The sequence below is a fragment of the Magallana gigas genome, chromosome 1, assembly GCF_963853765.1.
Source record: "Magallana gigas chromosome 1, xbMagGiga1.1, whole genome shotgun sequence".
Taxonomy (NCBI): Eukaryota; Metazoa; Mollusca; class Bivalvia; order Ostreida; family Ostreidae; genus Magallana; species Magallana gigas.
Window position 1 is genome coordinate 49327862 of NC_088853.1, and position 15434 is coordinate 49343295.

General features: G+C 31.7%; 1 protein-coding gene across 1 annotated transcript in view; it reads left to right on the plus strand.

Moving 5' to 3' along the window:
* Window positions 1-1795: 1795 nt before the first annotated feature.
* LOC117688311 (uncharacterized) overlaps window positions 1796-15434 on the plus strand; it is a 34206-nt gene continuing 20567 nt past the window's right edge. The window contains exons 1-8 of the mRNA XM_066069462.1: window positions 1796-2531; window positions 2644-2949; window positions 3037-3303; window positions 5012-5317; window positions 7246-7530; window positions 8703-8987; window positions 13691-13735; window positions 14077-14196. Of these exons, the coding sequence (XP_065925534.1) occupies window positions 1919-2531; window positions 2644-2949; window positions 3037-3303; window positions 5012-5317; window positions 7246-7530; window positions 8703-8987; window positions 13691-13735; window positions 14077-14196 (2227 nt within the window). The 5' untranslated portion in view covers window positions 1796-1918. The remainder of the gene's footprint in view (window positions 2532-2643; window positions 2950-3036; window positions 3304-5011; window positions 5318-7245; window positions 7531-8702; window positions 8988-13690; window positions 13736-14076; window positions 14197-15434) is intronic.

Sequence of the window (15434 nt, forward strand, 5' to 3'; positions counted from 1 at the left end):
AATGTTATTGTCATTTAAATTTTAGACCACGTGGTTTTATTTGACCCTTTCAGTTTCGCAGTAAAAATGGTGCCTCGTGTTTATGGTCTATTTTAGAGAATCTAGGTACTTGTTGTCAAACATAAATTCTAGAGGTTTATTGATTTAAAACTTTATCTTCATTAATTAATTCGATCCGCGCCTGACCTAGTTATAACATCAAAAGTGAAACGGACTGTACTATTTTATGCAGATTGTTCCTTGAAAATGGCTCGATACACTAAGATCCACCCATTATTTTTTATCAAAACATGGTATTGCTTACCACAAGCATCAAACATGGCTATGATTATATTAAGCAACCCAATGTCTATATTATCAACCACTCCACACGTGGTTGAACACGAACCATAACCCTGTTTTGAAAATCATCGTTTAATTTAAACCAAAAACCGGCAAGATGGTGAAATAAGACATACATCTTAAAAGTTGTTGATGTTTTAACATACATGTAAATCAATGTAGAATATGATATGAAAATCGGCCAGTACTTACGTGTTTTGAGAGTATTGTACGAACACTTATACTTCCGCTCGAAATTTCACAGGAACTGAACAAATTTCGATGAAGTCTCGTGAACTTTCATTTCAACACCTCTGGATTTATTACATACGTATAGCAACGATAAAGAAAACATTCGCAGGGGTGTACATGCAAAACATGCAGCCGTGGGCAGTATCAATTCAATCATCATAGTAAGTTTGGATACAGAGGTTGTTGTTATTGGTGTGGTTCTTACTGATGAGCTATTGATGACATTTCTAATGGGCAAGGATTTGCGATGTCTACCAATTACTGATATTGTCAGACTACTGGTTTCAAAAGCACTGTGACGGTCATTCTTTCATGCATTTCAGATATAGTATCAGCATTTGTTTGAAAAGGTAAAAGGACAGGATGGCAGGCCTGAAATTTGTTTGAGAACGTTTGAGAAAGTATTCAGATTCTTAAGTTCTCCTTGTGACAGTGTGGCGGAAAAAATAATTAATAAAGTAGCATAATTTGTAATTATCATGTTCGATCAATCCAGCACTGCCAATAGAGTAAATGACACGTGCATTAACTTCTTTGCTCGTACATGTAAGCAGCATCCATATAATGACATATGCATCCATACCTCATGAACTGCACTTGTAGACCACATTAAAAGATCAGTACTGCAAGCTGGACATTAATTTGGCAGTCACTATGCAAGTGACATACCTTACTATCCCCTTTCCAACTGGGGTGCATGCACAGAGTGTTTATATATAAAATGAACCTCAAATTGTATGACAGAGCAAGTTCCTATTCATATTTTCACAGAAAATTAAAATATTTTCAAGAAATATGAAAGCTATCATTACGAAAAAAGACGCTATTTTGAATTAAGAGGCGGCCACCTTGTAAAATGACCAAAATTAAAACTTGAGTGGCCAACGATATTTTTTTATTTCAGTAATGTTCAAGAAGCCTTCATGCAAAATTTGGTGCTTGTCTCCATAAGTAAAATATTTCCCCCACTATCCGCAACACTATATTTCAATCTGTCAAAACTATAAATTAACAAGTAGATATGTAAATAATACATATATTACAAAATATATACATGTATATTACATACCTACTAAGAATGTCAATATGCATTTATAAAAAGTTGGTCAAGGTAACTTTATAAAATCTATACCATACATTTTTTTTCAAAGAGAACAAAACATATTATATTCTTACTTTTTATAGTGATCAAAATATATTTGGAAAAGCAGAAAAGAATGCATCTGCATCATGACTTACCAGGTTAAGAAATGTAGATTTGGGGATCTGGAACAGTATCACTCATTTTGTATTTTGGAGTGGACATAAAAGAAAGAAGGAAATCTAATAAGACTTCAAACAGAAGATGGCTTCTTCAATTTTGACTAAAGATGAACTGAATTTTATTCGCTTTGTAAAAATATGTTTAGATGTCTTCAAACTACCGCTTGCAGACATCTTAGCAAGTGAGATTCAGCCAGCAGACCTGTATAATAAGATACAACAGCATTCCTGCTCTCTTTTAAAAGGGAAAAATAAATTAGATTCAAAACAGGAGAAAATTTGTTTTCTTTCACCACCTGAAATACCAGACTACAACGAATTTGATGTGACGTTGTTGTACAAATTGATACGGAATTTGTGTCCTTCATTGGCGCCAACAAAAGGATGGGGAAAAGACCCACTGGATACAGATACGCAGATTGGTGATGACATCGAGCGTCTTAGATTATTCAGAAACAACAATTTCCATGAAGTTTCATCAGAAATTTCTGATAATGATTTTGAGATAATTTGTAAGAAGCTTAAGTTTGTATTTCAAAGAATTCAGAACTACATGGCATCTAAAGGGTACAAAGCTAATTATGAAGAAAATATGACCAATATAAAACAGCTGAACCTCGGGGATGAACACATCGATAAGTATAAAATTGCATTTTTGGAACGCACAATCGATCAATTGCAGGCAGATGACATGGGTATGTAACTCAAATTCAACAGATTGAATGTCAAATTGAAAAATATCAAAATATCGGACGTCACTTATATAAAGCGCTTTTATATGTAATGTTTAACTTTTTTGTTATTCAGAGAAGCCAAACATATCAATAAAAGGTCCAACAAATATTCTATGTGGAAATGATGCAAAATTTACCGCAGATATAAAGCCAGAAAATCGAAAAGGATTGTCAATCACATGGCACAAAAAGGTACAACAGACATCTATACGTATCAATACGAGCACAGAAAAATATTCCGGAAGCACAGATAGGAGTCTAGTCATTCGACATGTATGCAAGGAGGATACAGGGGGATACCAAGCCATTCTCTCAAGAGACTCGGAAGCAAAAAACATTAGCGTATCAAGCAATGTCATTGTGCTGCAGGCCATTGGAGGTATTTTATTTACTTCTTTTTAAATCAAAATGATAAACTGAAATGTCGAGAACAATAAGTTATCACTGATAAGAGGTTGTTTTATAGGGCCTCCTTTCTTTGAGGTTTGGGACGTAACGACAGGAATGGATGGGATAATAATACATTATGGTTTTAAAAAAAGGCCGCCTTATGTAAATGAAATAAAGTGGATGAAGGATGAAGTACTCGTTTCAAACCGAAACAAGAAATTCAAAGGAGGAGAACTAAACGAAAGTTGTTTCACAATTACATCACCAACCATAGAAGACAGAGGGAATTACTCTTGTATCGCAACAAATGCTGTTAGAAGTGCTCGAAAGAATGTCAAATTGGGTACAGCTAACCTTTACTAATATTTAAATCTCCCAACAAAAGCTTGGAGACATTATTTTTGTACAGTTTCTTCTCTTTCGTCTTTCTCGCCTCTGAACTTGTCCATTGCGTTTCTCTAAGCTAAACAGAACTGTACAAAACTCTAGAAAACGATAGGCCTGCGTATTAAGTAGTGCACTCTTTTAATTATTTTTCTTCTTTTTTTTTTTGGGGGGGAGGGGGGGTGGTATCTTTCATTAAATCCTATTGGAAACACTATATTGTACATGATTAAAACTTAAAGAACGTTAAAGATATTGACATTGGGTCTTCAGATGCATATATTGAGTGTTATGGGCAATATACTAGTAAATGGTAATTAAAAATGGTCCACGGGGGTCATTCCTAACCTCAAGGGAAATTACGTAATAACTCAAAACTCGTTGACATTACCACCCCTTAACCATATATAATATTATTTTTACTGAATTGGGGCTTCATATTGTATCTAGGTTATAGCCATATGGGGTATTTGCCCCCCCCCCCCCGCCCCCGAAGCAGGAATTTCCTTTATATTTATATTTTTATATATTATATATATATATATATATATATATATATATATATATATATATATATATATATATATATATATATATATATATATATATAAATGCTTGTTCTTTGTCCTAAGGGGACAAAAGTGGCTTTCCTATTGGAAACACTATACAATATATTGTAAATTATTAAAACTTAAAATAAAACCGTTAAAGTTATTGACATGAAGTCTTCAGATGCACATATTGAGTGTTTTGGGCATTATAAATGATACATAAAATATTGTCCATGGGGTCATTCCTAACCTCCAGGTTTGGGAAATTACTTAATATCTCAAAAACAACAGCTAAACCACATATATATATATATATATATATATATATATATATATATATATATATATATATATATATATATATATATATATATATATATATATATATATATATATATTTATATATACTTGTTCTTTGTCTTAAGGGGCATTAGTGGTATATAGGTCATTGGCCCCGGGGATAGTCCTCATCCCCCATCGAACAGGAATTGCCAAAGTATCTTGAAAACGGTTGAGATCCCCACCCCTAAACCATATATATTCTTGTTCCTTGTGTGAAGGGACATCAAATGGTATGTAGATCATGGGCAAGGAAATGCCCAAATATCTTGAACGATTGAGATCCCACCCCTAAACCATTATATATTTTTATTCTTCATGTCAAGGCGTATCAAATGTATGTCATGAGCCCCGGGGGTGATCCTGGCCCCTCTTTGAACAAGAAGTGCATGCCCAACTATCCTGAAAACGGTTGAGATCCCCACCCATAAATCATATACTAGTAAATTCTTGTTCCATGGGCCATGTCAGTTCACCTGATATACAATAATTGACCCTTAAGAAACATCATCAAATTTGAGAAATAATCAAGTATTAAATCTTTTTTTTCAGTAAAGTTTGGTCTTCCCTTCCCCCTAATGATGTTGGTATTGTTGGTTCGGGGGGCTTTATAACCGCCCCGATTATAATTACATCTTGTAAGATTAACAATTGGTTTTGTTATTTTTCTCGGTAACAGGTAATAGAGAATAAATTGCATAGAAAATGTGCAAATAAAACTTGCATTGCTTAGATTAATATTATTATTCGCAATTCAAAAGCATTGCTTTATTGCAGATGTTCCTGACGTTAAAATTTCAACCGAACAGGAAGTTTATTTTGGATCTAAAACAAGTTTTACGTCTAGAATTGTATCGTGCCCCTCACCCGATGGAGTGGAATGGCAGCAAAGTAACGATGGAAATACATTTGAATCCATTACCATCAGCAAACCAAAGTATTATGGAAGTAGCTGCGATCCAAAGTCACCGTTACTTATAATACCAAAAGTAACGTTTGAGGACAGACTTTATTATCGTCTAGTTGTTAGGAATAAAATTGGGGAGCAACATAGTGACACAGTCTTTCTTAATGTCAAAGGAAGTATGTAGTATTTGAAATTCTAGTATTTGAAATTCGGATATTTCAAATATTTGATCAAGTTTTTATAAAATTAATGTAATAAACATATTTCGCCCGTTTTTGTGTGATATAGATGACTAAAAAGTTAAAATAAAAATAAACATATTTTTTATCAAATCATATTTTTAGTTTTTAGCTTATCAGAGCTGAATGTTGAAGTAAGCTTCCCTGGTCACCTCTTTTTCTGGTGTCAGTCTGTCCATCCGACCGTTATATTTTTATTTTTGAATACAATTTTAACTTCTTTTTAGAACCACTGGGTCAATTTTTACCAAACATGGCACAAAACATTATTTAGTAAAAAGGAAAATAAAAGGTCACACCTCGTTTTAAGGGGAATAATTAATTGATTAAAAAAACACATCAGAAGAGCCGAATCTTTGTCGAAGCATCCTCAGATAGTGTAGATTCAAGTATTTCAATCCATGATCCTCGGGCGTAAGGTAAGGCCACAACGGGAGGCCAACGTTTTACATAGGAATACATATATCAGTATCTTTACAAATTGCAAGAGAAGCTGAATTCTGATTGGTATGTAGCATCTTCAGGTAGTGTACGGTTGAAATGTTTCAAAGGAATACATAGGATAAAATCTTCTTTTCCAAAACCTAATGGCCAGATAAGCTGTCACTTGAGTGTATCATCCTCAGGTAGTGTAGATTGACGTTAGTTCAAACCATAACCCCTAGGGTTGGATGGGGCCACAATGGGTATTTTTTTAATAGAAGAATTTATAAAGTAATACCATTTTAAACATACAAACCACCCCCCCCCCAAAAAAAAAAGAACCAAACCCCCCCCCCCCCCCCCAAAAAAAAAAAAAAAAACCAACCATTGACCAATAAAACTATGACTAATGTGGAAGCATTCTCGAGTAGGGTAGACACATATTTCTTCAAACCATGATCCTCAGGCGTTGGGTGGGGCCACTATGTGAAGTCGAAATTTTACACAGTAATACATAGAGGAAAAATATTAATTAAATATTTTTTCTCAAAATTCAAATGGCCAAAAAAAGCTTTAACCTTTGTTAAAGCATCATCGGTAGGTGTAGATTCAATTTGTTTTTTTTTTCAAATCGTGATCCTATTGGTTTTAAATTTTACTAGAGAATACACATGAAAATGCGAATGGCCAAAAAGTTGTCACTTGTCTAGAAGCATCCTCACGTAGGAAAATTTAAAGTTTATTCAAATCATGACCCCATTGGGACGGTAGGACCACCACGTGTAAGTGGTTCTTATATAGCAATGTGTAGAAAACATCTTTAAGAATCTCATCTAAAAACGATCGACTTGAAAAGTTGAAACTTTGGTGTACTTGAAAGTATGGACATGCTTACCTTAGAAATAGACCAACATTTTTAAAACATGGTATATTTTATCATATGCGAGCATCTTGATATATTGCTGATCTTCAAAAGACTGAGAGTCTTGTACAATATTGGGTTCCGTCAACGGTTCAGGATTTCATATAGGATTGTAGATAAATGAGATCTTCTTGATAACTGCAACACTGAATATTTGATATGAATATGAAATAATCTTGTTACAAAAGGAACCTAATGTTAAACCTAAGCAGATATGGAAAAACATTTGAAAATCATTTATGTAGGAACTATTCTTCTACATTGTCCAAATACAGTATATGACTTTGATTTCATAATGAATTTTGTTGCTCAGGTGAGCAATGTAGCACACAGTCCTTTTTTTACCAAGCAAAAAACATTCAATATATAATATATCACCTTTACACATTTTAAAAAAAAAAATCTTAAAAAGAATGTTCAAAATAGGATATGTACTGGACTTATATTATAACTGTTTATATATTGTTATCCCATACGTTTTCTTGCCAATTGTTAACACATTTGTGTAAATTTACTGTAGGCCTCCCGAATATCACGATCAGTCATAGGACATGTGTCTCGAACAGATCAATATCACTGATCGGCAACGTTTTTCTGTATGGAAGTCTCCCTGATGTTAAAAATGTGTTTTGGACGAAAAATGGCCAAGAGTTAGACACTAACGGAAGTGGAGGCAGATATAGTGAAGTGACAGTTGATAATCCATCACTGACAATCTTTGACGTAAATCAATATGATGCTGGGTCTTACCAACTTACTGCGACCAATGCCCTAGGATCGACTACAAGCGATACCGTTATTCTAGGTATTTATTGAAAATGAGGATTTAATCAAAAATTGAAATTTAAACTTATTTTGATTACATCAGTAAATGCAGTCACAAAGTTTCTTCATATTTGATAGTTAGGTACAGTTTCGTCAATAATAAATGCAACTTGGTTGTTTGGTAACTGAAGTAAGAGATTGACAAATTGCCATTTTACGCCAATTTAACAAGAACTAGTTAGTTATTATAGTAGTTTCAGCTTAACAGAATAAAACAATCACATACATAATATTGTAATTTAAAAAAAATCATAGACAATGTTTAAAGACCAATAAAATTAGTTTTAAACTGTTAACATGGTAACCAAACAGAACTTTAAAAATAACTTTTTTTAATTTTAATTTATTCAAATTTACCGCTGTCAATGGATGAATATTAAACTGTTGTTATGGCAACAAGAAAACTTGAATTAGAATTGAAATCCATTGCTATGGTATCAAAGCTTAAATTCAATATACTGAAGAAGTGCTATTCCTACCGTGGACATTATACTTTAAAATGTCAGTGAAGCAATAACAACGACAATATTTTATGTTGAATAATAATGATTCAGATCCACAATGCCAAAAGTAAATTCACTGTTCATGAAACAGGAGGTTTTTTTTTTTAAATTGAGGTGGAATGAAATATATGATCATATTGTAAATATGGTCATAAAGTGAACGTGTTCATTTAGGTCCATATAAAGGGACACTCTAACGTTCTGCAGTTGGTATATGGTATAAGGACCCGTAATCCTCTTGTTTTTGTCTAAAACTTTCAGATGAACAAGAAAGCTGGTATTTAATTTGTTAAATGATTTACATTGTATACTACAGTAGTACCTAATTTTAAATTTTAAACCTAAGTAATATATTATTTCCATTTAATTCAAACCATTAACCAAAGAACGCAATTCGTATTATATTAACAATTTCAGAGGTAAAATTATTTGATAAAAAGTATTTTAAAGAAATTGGAATTTTCTTAGTTTTCTTACAAAAATATATCCCTGTCAGCTCTGATGCAAGCTATATTTTTTCCAACTTTGATACTTCATTTGAAATTGTGTTTCGCCTTTCTATAACATTTCTTATATTGTATTTAACAATTTGATAGAGTTAAGCATACAAACGAATCATTTGCTGAATTTATATTTAATGTTTTGAAAGATGTTCCCGAAGTTTCCATGGCAAAACCTGAAAAGAAAAACAGTGGATTTTGGTTCACAGTGACGATACAGTCGATTCCATCACCTGATTTTGCTCAATGGAGCATAAAAGAAAAATCTTCCCATACCTTTACACCAATAGATGAAAACGCTGAGGAATTCAAAGGAACATCAAACACCCTTCCTCATCCGGTGTTAGTTGTCAAACCAAAAACAGACTTGGAAAATTACAGTTTTCAAATAGAAGTACGCAATTTCATTGGCAGTTGTAAAAACATCACACCAGGTAAGAAGGTTAATAGTATTTCTTATTTAAGCTCAAATTTCAAAATTTATTTTGTCATATTTAATGTCTAAAATCTTAAGTATGGGTGTTAAGGAAGGAGTTATTTCATTATCAAACATACTTCTTATAATAAGAAATCCATGAAATTTTGACACAGTCAAACGGATCATATTACTTAATGATTCTATCAGTTTAATTAAATTTGACCTTTTTGTTTTCGGATAAAGGTCAGGTCAAGGTCACTACCTTTTTCCTCAACGTAAAGAGTGATAAAAATAAGTGTAGCTCTTTATAGTTCTGTAGACATTTGTTTAAGATTTGAAGATTCAAATCTTCAATGAAATCATAGATCATGAGAGTGTCTATCAGCTTATACTACTAAAATGGAATAAATATTTATACTAAAATTGATATTGCTTAGCCCGCATTTCCTCTAATTTTCTTAAATTTTGAAGAAATTTTGATTATTTTTTTATGCTTCCAATAATAAAATATTTCTAATTTTTATGTATTATGAAGACTTTATATAAAGATATAAATTGACAGAAAAGCTAATATATTGACCGTTTCATAAGAGAGAAAAACTGATTTTAGTGATTTTTTCACAAAAATCAATGTATAGAATGGGCGCTTTAAAAAGCTTATAAAAATGTTATTTGATAGGCAAATTATATTTTAAAAACATATTCTTAAACCCAAGTATCATATTATTAGTTCACATTAGTAAAAAAAATCCAACATTATTGTTATTGTTTTTAAAATGCTAAAACAGACTCATTATATATATATAATCTGCAGCAATTCTGAATTGCGCAACATGTGATATTTTCCTACGCCAATATTACGCCAAAAATATAGTCCTTGTTCCATTCTAAACATTGATTACATTTTTCTATGCCAAGTTGTATGATAGTAAAAAAGAAAGAAAAATATACTATTTTAATTTCCTTTCATCTTGATTTAATGAACAATTAATCAAATTTACGTTTGACAAGTCGAAAACCAGAAAAGACTCCTTCCTTAAATAGAGTGTCAAAATTTGAAAGTTACAGAGGTAAAAATTCTTTGTTTTGTACACAAAGCTGGAGCTTTTTATTGTTTACATATGTGTTATATTGATATAATTTTCAATCTATTGTTAATTATTATTGTTGATGAAATTATTTATAAGCACATTGAATGGGTTTATCTTATACCAGAAGTTATTTTGTCAAAAAAATTGTAATTTCTTTACTTTACATTTACATTATATGAAAGCAAATGTAATACTCGAACTTTGTTTACATAAAAACAGATTTATTTCCTCTTTATCTCGGTTGTAATATGACTTCTAACATTCAAATCTGGGAAAATCGTTCACAATACACAAGAGAACTATTTTATACATACAGATCAAAAATAAAATTTTCATCTGAAATCGTGTCTAGGTCCTTTTGAATTGCGAATAATAATATTACTCTCTCTCTCTCTCTCTCTCTCTCTCTCTCTCTCTCTCTCTCTCTCTCTCTCTCTCTCTCAGACTTTTAATAAGTCTTAAAAATTCAACATTTGAACCGGGAATAATTTGAATTTTGTAATTGCCAAGACCTGATCTTTTGCTTCACATAGAACCATATATGTAAATAGAGCGGATCTACATGAAGTGTACGAGTTTACAGAGGATGATGTTCATCATTGAATTTGAAAAGAATATAAAGATATTTGTTTGTTATTTGCCACGTGACTCTCTAGACCAACTACATGACGCGTTATATAAAACTATAATCATATCGATATAATCATGTGTAACTGTATCAGTTATACTTAGTTCTAAAATGGAATAAAGCATACATAATTTATTTCCAATACCTTCATTTCTAAAGTGATGTGATGTTTGTGAAGTTATTACATGCAATATATAAGAAACGTATAATAAGTATTTTGATTAGAAATACAATCAAAGTACTGAAGTACTGACAGGAGTTGATTTAACGATTATCATTTATTTTAAAATCAGCAATATGTGATTTTGCATGGCAAGAATTATAAGTAATCAAATTATTTCTGAGAAATTGTATGGATCCAGGCAAGATTGAACTCTAGTTTTGTTCAACCAAACGCTCGACTGTCTCCGTTTATCTCCGACAAGCAAGATACTCTCTGTTTTGTCGGATATTAACGGAGACAGCCGAGCGTCTGGTTGACCGAGACTTGTACATTGAAGTCTATAGCGTATGAATACACACGACTTCAAAAAATATCCAAACTGTTTGTACCATTTAAAATCTTACTATTTTCATGGTATTGATAAATAGGTTTTTTTGAAAATGCTTCAGAATACATTGCATCTGAATTTATTGATTATTTTCAGGAATTAAGTGTTGTCAGCGGTATTGATTTGTGCTTAGGTCGAAACACTGTTTCACTTCCGGTTTGCCCGAGTAAGAGCATAGGAGGGTTGATTAAAATCAACTCCCAAAAAGTAATTTTGGGGCAGATTAATGCGAATAAATTCTACCACTTGTTTAAAAAGTTGGCTAAGAAAGTAATAAAAATAAAGTTTTTACGTTTAATTTGTAACATGTTTGTATATAGCTAAAATATATAAAAGATAAAAAGCCGACTACATGTATCTAGATTGCTTTATAACTTTTCAACAGTTGTGTTTTAAATCATCGTTTAAAAAATGTTAATATTTACGTATGGGTTCTTATAAATTAAGACATTTGGCCAATTATCAGACTTACTGTTTACACTTTTGTAATTTAACACGTTTGAGATGATGTCCAACCATAATTGCCTTTTTCTTAATAAATAATAATTGTGTACAAATTGAAAAACTTATTTTAGGTAAACGAGGCCGAGATAACAAAAGTGGGTGTAAGGTGGTGGACACGCCTTGACGGACCCAAATCAGTGGGAATTAGTATCAAGATAAACATTTGCAATAAATTAATATTGAGTAACTAAGTAAAGAGTAGTTATATTTACTTGCAACTTATTTAGAGTATTCATAGAAATTATTATACCTGCACTTTTTAACGAAAGTTCGGGTATATTGTTGTTATCCTGTTCCGTCCGTCCGTCTGCCTGTCACGTTTCACTTTCTGAAACTGCTCTTACATCTTATAAACCAGCATACTGAACTATTGGAGTTTGATTTGGGGTGTCATGTAATTTTGTAAAAGGATTTCAAAAATTCTCTGGTAGTCCTGGGGGTCAAATAATTTGTGAAAAGTGACGTTTTTCAAAAAAAAAATTTCCTCGAAATCCTACTGCATTTTTAAAAATAATTTAATAATCTTTCTATTTTTTGAGAAAATCTGGTTTCAAATACGTCAACATTTTTTGCAGTAGCCAATTGATCTTCTAAAATATGATAGGGGTGTCATTTTGATGTGTTATGGGTATCAGATTTTTATATCAAGAGGGTCGGTGGGCAACAAAAAATGACATTTTTTTTAAACTTTAAAGTCACTTATTACTATTTTTATTTGCTCAAGATACACAACTTACTGCTTTTTTTAACATCAGTGTTATTTTATCCATGTTTACAATTTTGTGTCATTAAAGGGTGCAACTACAACGCGTAGCTATATGATAAGCGGTTGAGGGTATCGATATTTGCTTTTTTCATTAAGCGGTAAGGCTGCTGTGCATTTTTGACGCTTAATGATACAATTCTATACAATTGCAACACTTAATGCTATTTATATCATTAACCGGCGTTGTATCATTAACGGTTGTTACAATGCTGGCAAAGAGAGATAACTTATTCAGAAAGTGAAATATTCACGCATCAGTCGTTCAACTTATTATGCATTATATAAGTAACTTTATTTATACTGGTGTTTCATAATGTTTTGCTACTACAAATTGTACATTTATTATGCTTACCTGTATTGGTCAACATCAAAATAATAATCCAATAAGAGCACACTATGAATTTCTTAACCTGATAACCGTGAAAGAAAGGTTTATCCATGTTAATTAATCTTATTCCTCATATCAAAAACGCAAATACAGTACAGATCAGACCCAAGCAAACAGAAAGTAAACTAAGACTTAACCTGGAAACATTTGTTTTCAAAAGTAAACCCCGAAAGTAAAGCCGGGGTTTAGGTGGGGGTTTACTCTAGAGTTAGATTTGGTTTGATGAGTGTTATTTACATGCACATACTTAATTTTGGTATTGCTGTGTAATGACAACATCTAATCTAATTTTACAAATATTATTTACATAAAATAAGAAACGTTGTTTCTTAAATGTGCAATTTAAGGTTTGATGGGGTGAGTTTTCCAGAGCGGGGGAACCAAGAGGGCGAATTCATTATGCATCGCGGCTGGATACCCTGGATCGAACATTTCGATAAATACAAAAGAATTAATAAATGAATTGAACCATTTTGACACGATTTATGTTTTAGATCGGGCTAACGAATGCAACCACTCCCTGATTAAAGATTGATTTTAAAAAATGTAATTCTATCCAGGTCGCTGCTCTAAATATCTAGCCATTCAGCCGTTCCTTTTATTTCCATTTTAAAGAAAAGGTTTAAAAAGCAATTAGAAAAAAAAAACACCTGACAAAGTATATATAAAAAATATGATTCAGCATATAAGGCATTGTATTATATTGATGATTTAAGTGTTAAATCCCGCACTTGTGCGGGATATCATTTGGTAATGAATTTAATAAAGAAAGTGATATCATTACCTTCTAGGTGAAGGAAGTTCCGACGATTCATTTACAAACGGCAGTCAAGGTGGTAAGAATCATTATGAGGTTAAAGTTTCAATTTTATTTATAATCCCCCCCCCCGTCCCGCTACACACATACTGCAATTTCAAAAGCACTTTTAAATTTAATTGCATAACGACATGGGAATTCACTTTTAAGCTTGTTATTTTATTTGTATTTTACTTTTTGGCAGCTACATCGACTTGTGTAAGAAAGTATATATATGATCAATTATAATATTGTTCATCAAAATATACATTTACAATCAAACATCCATTTTATTACACTTCAGATGGGGTCGCATTTATCCTGTGTCGTATGTACCAACAATTTTTTAAAGATGTACATGTACCTATAATGTTTTAATAGGTTGTTTAAGTAAAATCTACCTGAACGGGCGACCTGGTTTTAAATTTGCCAAACTTTTTGATGACATTGCAGAACTTTTCCCAAAGGAGAAAACACGGAGATTAAAGGATTTTATACAAAGTAAGTTTAAGTTGATATACAAACAATACTATGACGTCACAATATAGTATAAGGAAATAGTTTATAACGTTATTGCATAGTAATGCAAAGTAAATACAGATACATTTTAATTTTTGGATAAATCACTGTTCAAAGATGGTTTGAGAGTTTGTATAAAGTTTTTCTTTTTCTCTCCTTTCCACTACGTTGTCGCTATAAAACTTGTAAAGCGGAATAACGGTAAAATGGCCTTTCCCGCAAATATCTAAATGTTCGCTAACTTTTATTTTACGGTATTCTGGATGTAGAATTTGCTTTTTATGAATTCGGATCCTAGTACGGAGTGTAGTTCCGGTTTCGCCGATGTAAAGTAACCGCAACGTTAGTTTTTACAATCATATCCTATCGTATCATGTATCAATCATATCGTATCGTGGGTGTATACTGTTCTATCGTGCGTTAATTCTATCCTACCGTGCGTTAATCAGGGATGGGGTAATTGAAAAAAGTATTTGTAATTGAGTGTAATTAATTACATTTTTTAAAGTAATTGAAAGTAATTTGTAATTGAGCCTGTCTTCAATTACAAGTAATTGAATGTATTTAAATACATTCCAAAATATTGTGTATTTTTAATTACTTTTCAATTACATCTCAATTACTTTTTTTCAAGTTTAAAATAAAAAAAAGATGTCTTATGATGATAAATAGATTTTATACATGTTCGGCATGGACTTTTGTTTATACAATAATTAAATGTCCCATAATATTTCATGTTTATACAGCATAACACACTGCCCAGGGCAATAGGTATATATCTAATTTTGTGGAGGTGTGAACTCCTCTAATACCCAAGAACCCCCATTGATTTTAGACTTAGGGAGTCAAAATATCTCATTCTTGTGAATTATAACAATTATTATTTATATACTGATATGCTGTACTGCCGAAAGTTGTACTTTCTGAATAAACATAGTTTTAATATGTGAATAAAAATTAATTCACTATAGAGAAAATATTATTCAGAACCAAAAATGAACTCAATGGTACTTAATGAATTCAATGTTCTAGAAATTTTCAAGAAATCTGATCTGAACTGAACTATAAAACCTTTAAAAACATAACCGTACATAAAGCTCTGTATACATGTACATGTATCTTAATGCTGTTAATATAAATAAATAAAAAAAATAAAACTGAAGTATTTGAAATGTAATTAATTTTATATTACATTTATCAAAGTAATTGAGAGTAATTAA